Source organism: Aphanomyces astaci (genome assembly GCF_000520075.1).
Source record: "Aphanomyces astaci strain APO3 unplaced genomic scaffold supercont1.38, whole genome shotgun sequence".
Lineage (NCBI taxonomy): Eukaryota > Oomycota > Saprolegniomycetes > Saprolegniales > Verrucalvaceae > Aphanomyces > Aphanomyces astaci.
The window spans coordinates 69,875-74,953 of NW_009798301.1; the positions used below are offsets into that span (position 1 = coordinate 69,875).

At 44.5% G+C, this 5,079-nt stretch overlaps 2 protein-coding genes across 3 annotated transcripts in view; one reads left to right on the plus strand and one right to left on the minus strand.

Moving 5' to 3' along the window:
- Positions 1–700: 700 nt before the first annotated feature.
- Positions 701–3,366, plus strand: H257_12040. 2 transcript variants are annotated; one of them, XM_009839141.1, is made up of 4 exons: positions 701–1,208; positions 1,286–1,502; positions 2,157–2,561; positions 2,923–3,366. In XM_009839141.1, exons 1-4 carry the CDS (start codon positions 725–727, stop codon positions 3,254–3,256), a joined length of 1,440 nt encoding a protein of 479 aa, XP_009837443.1. In that variant the 5' UTR covers positions 701–724; the 3' UTR covers positions 3,257–3,366. The 2 variants fall into 2 exon arrangements, with proteins under 2 accessions (XP_009837443.1, XP_009837444.1); XM_009839142.1 differs by lacking the exon at positions 2,923–3,366 and having other exon boundaries at positions 2,157–2,587.
- Positions 3,367–4,503: 1,137 nt separating this feature from the next.
- H257_12041 (hypothetical protein) overlaps positions 4,504–5,079 on the minus strand; it is a gene marked incomplete at both ends in the record, with an annotated part of 1,439 nt that continues 863 nt past the window's right edge. Inside the window, one exon of the mRNA XM_009839143.1 lies at positions 4,504–4,997. Within this exon, the coding sequence (XP_009837445.1) occupies positions 4,504–4,997 (494 nt within the window). The remainder of the gene's footprint in view (positions 4,998–5,079) is intronic.

A 5,079-nucleotide genomic window follows, 5' to 3' on the forward strand; every position in this document is an offset into this window, starting at 1 on the left:
GAGGGCTTGGTCAATTCTCTTGAATGAGTAGTTTTCGTCGTTGAATAAAAATACAATTCTATTTGCCGACTCAGTTATGCGTTTTCAGAATCCAATACAATTTTCAAGATATTCTTTAACCGCTCCCTATACTATATCCAAGTCTAAACTTTGGCACAGTCATTGTGGACCAGAGTAGTACTTCGATTTAATAATCTGTAAGCGCTTGGCGTGAAAATAGAGAATTTCGTCACATAAGGGTGGTGAACTGAATAGGCACAAGTTTAAACGTTCGTTAAAATGAAGAGAAAAATAAATAACGATGCAAAAATCAATATTCTATTCAAACCCAAATGCTCTAGACCGTTCGTATTCTTCTATGAGATCTCGCTGTTAGCAACTGAAACTCATGGCGGATTGAGTGAATGTCTTGGACACACACAGCGTTTCAGGATAAACTTCACACGGCAAGGGTATACTGCTCAACCTCGATCGTGGCGACAACAAATCATATGTTTCTGGATTCGGAGTATTTTTAGCGAAGTTATGATCCAACAAGCGCAAACGTTTTAGACTTGATTTCAGTATACAGTCGGAGTGTGAGTGTTGGGCACGCATTTTTAAATCAGCTTCTGTAGCAGTATTGTTTTTTTTGTATATAATTATATAAATAAATGAAAAAGGGCAACAATTGGTCCGGGGGCAAGAATTGGCCGTTTACGTTACGTAAAAAATACGGCGAGCAATGAGCTTGGCGAAGGAAGGTGCAGCGTCACATAGGAATCTTTCTTCAAGTAGATGGTGGCGTCGCCCTCGATGGATGCTCCTCGGATGCATGGGAGTGCTCATGGGCGTCCAAGTGCTTGTCACCGTGGTGGGTCTCTCCCGCGGTGGCGGCATCTTTCGTCGACCGGCCAACAACTACGCCGACTTCGAGCCCGACCTGTTGCACCTGAATCACTTGAACGACCTGTGTCTGCACGAGAACAACTCGATCATTCCATGGACGTACAACAGTCCAAAGGAATCCCGCGCAGCGCATCTTCTATCCAAGGACGCGCCATTAGCCGACTTGCTCGCGGAACTCGCGCGGTGTCCCGAAGTGGACGTTCTCCTGCCCGATCATTTACACGGACACGGGTACTGCGAAGATGCGATGGTGTACGTCAAGTACTTGCACACTCGATCGTTGCCCCTGTGGGTGTTTGACCTCGAGTTTACGCTTGACGGTACAGTACACACAGTACAGCCAACCCTCCTCCTCCATCCTCCATCATCATGTGTCTCTCATATTGCTTGCATGTAGGCCGCGTCCAGACGTACTTTGACTTGTGTCCGCACTCGGCCATCTTGTTCCTGAATCACTTTTGGGAAGGATTGCATACTCGTCCGACGTTTCCCCCCAATAAGACAGTCATAATGATGCCCAATATTGAAATGTACGAGCTCACACCAGCCCACTACCACCGCGCCGACATCGTCTTGGCCAAAACACAAGACGCCCATCGCCGCATCACTGCTTGGTACATATATATATTATAAATATATTATATTATTTTACTCGAAATGTGGATACATTCTTTCTGTGCTGATTTTCGCCAAATCGATCGATTCTTTATCCTGACTTTCGTTTTGTAAGTACACAGGTGTTTGGAAGAATCACACTAATTCATATCTTACACTAATTCGACGTTGATGATGGTTTCCTGCAATCTGATTGGCTCGATACTACTTCAGCCGTGTAATCTTGTGTACATAATTGATTGTGTCGACGATTATTCATTCTCCATGACTCTCTCTCCAGTTTAGGTTAGATAAACTCACATATAGTATATTTGGACTTGAGAGAGTCATTTTGCCCATCTCTTTTGCTCCTATTTCATCTTGGACACACTATACTATACAACGATTAGTACATACTCAATATGTGGGTTTTCCCAATGTCAAACAACGTTGGGATTGGCCGAAATTCGACATGGCGTGATTTGAATGGCTGCTCAGGCGGTGCTTGAATCGATTTTCTCCGAACACATTGACGGCTTCAGTTTCGAATCGATTTCACAATATATATATATATGTATATGTATATATATTGTGTATATGTATATATATTGTTGTCCTCCTGTACTGAACAATATTAAAATTCCCATGTTAAAACATGCATCGATCGTACATAGGTATGCTCGGGAAGGTAATAACCCGAGATATTCAAAGGTCTGGTACACTCAGCACACATCGAGCGACCCCACCGCGCTAGCCCGCGCCCAGTCCAAGGCGGCTCCATCTACCTTTGGCTCGATTCGCCCCAAGGACTTTACGAATTTGCGCGTTTTTCACGCGAATGGCCACAGTTGGCAGAAAAATACGCCGAAAATCCTCGACTGTTGGAACGAGCGACCAACATTCCCGTATTTAAACGTGTATTCCAAGGACGAACTGTCCAATCGCACGTATTGGACGCATTTTCGGGATAAAACGCCGTCGAATTTGGCGTACCACCTGGGCGAAGACATTGACCCTGCCGCGTTTGGCAAGCTCATGGCCGAAGCCAGCGTGATTCTGTGCCCGAGTACGATGGAAGGGTAAACGCTTTTTATTGTTTATTTCATGATTTTTCGTATAACGTTATATATAGATTCAAACAGTGTTTTTATATGATTTGGAGGATAGATGGATCCTGCGTTATATTATCAAGTTTCAAAGTTTATTATATTCTGTAGGATATTGCGATAATGAATATATATATATATATATACATATTCCCCTGTGTTGAAGTGTAGTATGTCGGTACAAACGTATGACCAAGTTAGTCTACGAATGTAGTGAAGAATATCGAATCTATTACTCCAGTTGCCTCTTACGAATGATATATGTCTATATATATTCGAATAATCTATTATTCCAGTGTGCCTCTTACGAATGATATATATTTGAATCTTGTAGCTTTGGCCATTACATCAACCAAGCGCGGGCGGCGGGGGCGTTGGTCGTGACTACGAATGCCGCGCCCATGAATGAGTTCGTCGATGAGTCGTCTGGCGTGCTCATCGGCGCGTCGGCACGGGGGACGAACGGCCGCGTGATGATGGGCGATGGAACTGAATGGGACGTCGAACCCAGCGCCATTTGCGCCGGAATGGACCAAGTGTTAGCCATGACTCCATATGCGCGGCAGAGGATGGCTCAAGAAGGCCAGAGAAAGTACTTTGACCAACTGGGGTACTTTCGATCGCAAATGAATGACCTCCGCGACTGGCTGCGGCGGTATCGGCAGTAGGAAGAAGAAGCAAGTAGACTTGTACGCTATAGTAGCAATACCTACCTGTATATGTATGTAGTAGTACATGCATAACGGTACTATGGATTACAAGTATTATGTGGTATTAATGGTACGTAGGTACTGTACGTATAGTAAGTAGTACGATGCAAACGACAGATCCATATATGTATACTATGTAGTATATAGTTGTGATACAGAAATAGATAGGAGTGAGCTAGTATTACTACATACGAAGGTAGTAGTATTATTATAGTTATGTTTTATCAAACTACAGTATCAAAACATGTGCGTTGGGTGTGTGGTTGTCAATAGTACGTACAGTACATCAGCTACTTCCATATCGTCCGATTTGAAAAAACATATATTTTATGTTTGGGCATATATACTGTAGTATTAATATATGAAATATGCTCTACTACTAAAGGCGAGAATTGAGCCAATCAGATTGCAGGAAACCATCCTCTACGTCAAATTAGTGTGTGTCTCCAATCAGTGTAATACCGATCACCTCAGGACACTCGATCGATAGATTTGGCAAAGAATCAGTATAAAAGTCAGCCAAATTTTGGGTAAAAGCACAATACTATCATAATAGACTAGCACCCCGAAAACGAGTACGTAGTAGTATATTTTGAAAAGTTATCTAAATGTCCGAGGTTTGTCCATTCTGGCAGTTGGACTGGCACATTCATTTCCGATCTGACAAATCAACTAAGAGTAGTTGGGCAACTTTTCAAGCTAAATAAATGACCTTTTGAAGTAGGCAATCTGTATTGTACTTTCAGTCAAATTTGCCTATTTTGGGGAATTGATGAAATCGCCAACTAATCGAGCAAAGGAGTATGATTGGCTATAAAGAATGGTGATTCCCTAAAAATATTGATTGATTCATTGCAGTAACGTTATCAAAGAAACCTCTTCAACTCAGTTTTATATCGAATATGAAGGAAATGTTTGAGTAGAACACCCAATACTAGTACTACTAGTATGTAGTAACAAATATGTAACTAGCACCCCGAAACCCCAAGAGATGGATGTAAAGAGTAGTAATAGTGGACATGGATGTGTATCGAAGAAGCCTGTATATATATATGTATGTACGAACTGTAGAAGCAATTAGGGATCCCTGTGACAGAGTTATCAAGCTACGAATGACATTGAAACGAAAACAGTGTATTATGTACTAGTAATAAATAGGCAATAATGGAGATCCAATCGTGAAAACGCAGTGTGACGTGGCAGCACTAGCAGCCTTGTACAGCCACACATTGTCGTTTGGAGGTACTACCCATGTCGTCGGTACTTCCTTGGTCGCTGACCTCGCCACTGATCTTGACAAGCATGCGCACGGCTCGGCGTTTCTTCTGCCGCGTACGCTCTTCCATGAAGTCTATCGCGTCATCTTGGCGCGACTTTCGCACAGCGAACGCATCCACGCAAAACGCAGCAATCTCAGACTCGTGGTACGCGGCGGCTTTGAGAAGTGCGACGCGTTCCGAGGGATCGAACTTTTGCACGGCACGGCGATGACGTCGGCGGTCAGGGCGAATGGCGGCACACGCGACATGGAAGTGCGACTTGGCGAGTCCGATGGGAGGCCCTGACCTATTCGGTACGGCGCTGCCTCCGTGTGCCACGTGAAACGTGTACGTGGTCTCGGTTGTGAACGTCACGCCGCGGCGCGACGGCGGCGTTTCGATTTGGCGCGATGTGTGGCGCTCTGGGGATGGCGAGAGATCTAATAAGCGTGGGGTCGAAGGCCGAGTAGCAGCGGCGGCGGCGGTCGTGGTCTCGGTTGTGAACGTCACGCCGCGGCGCGA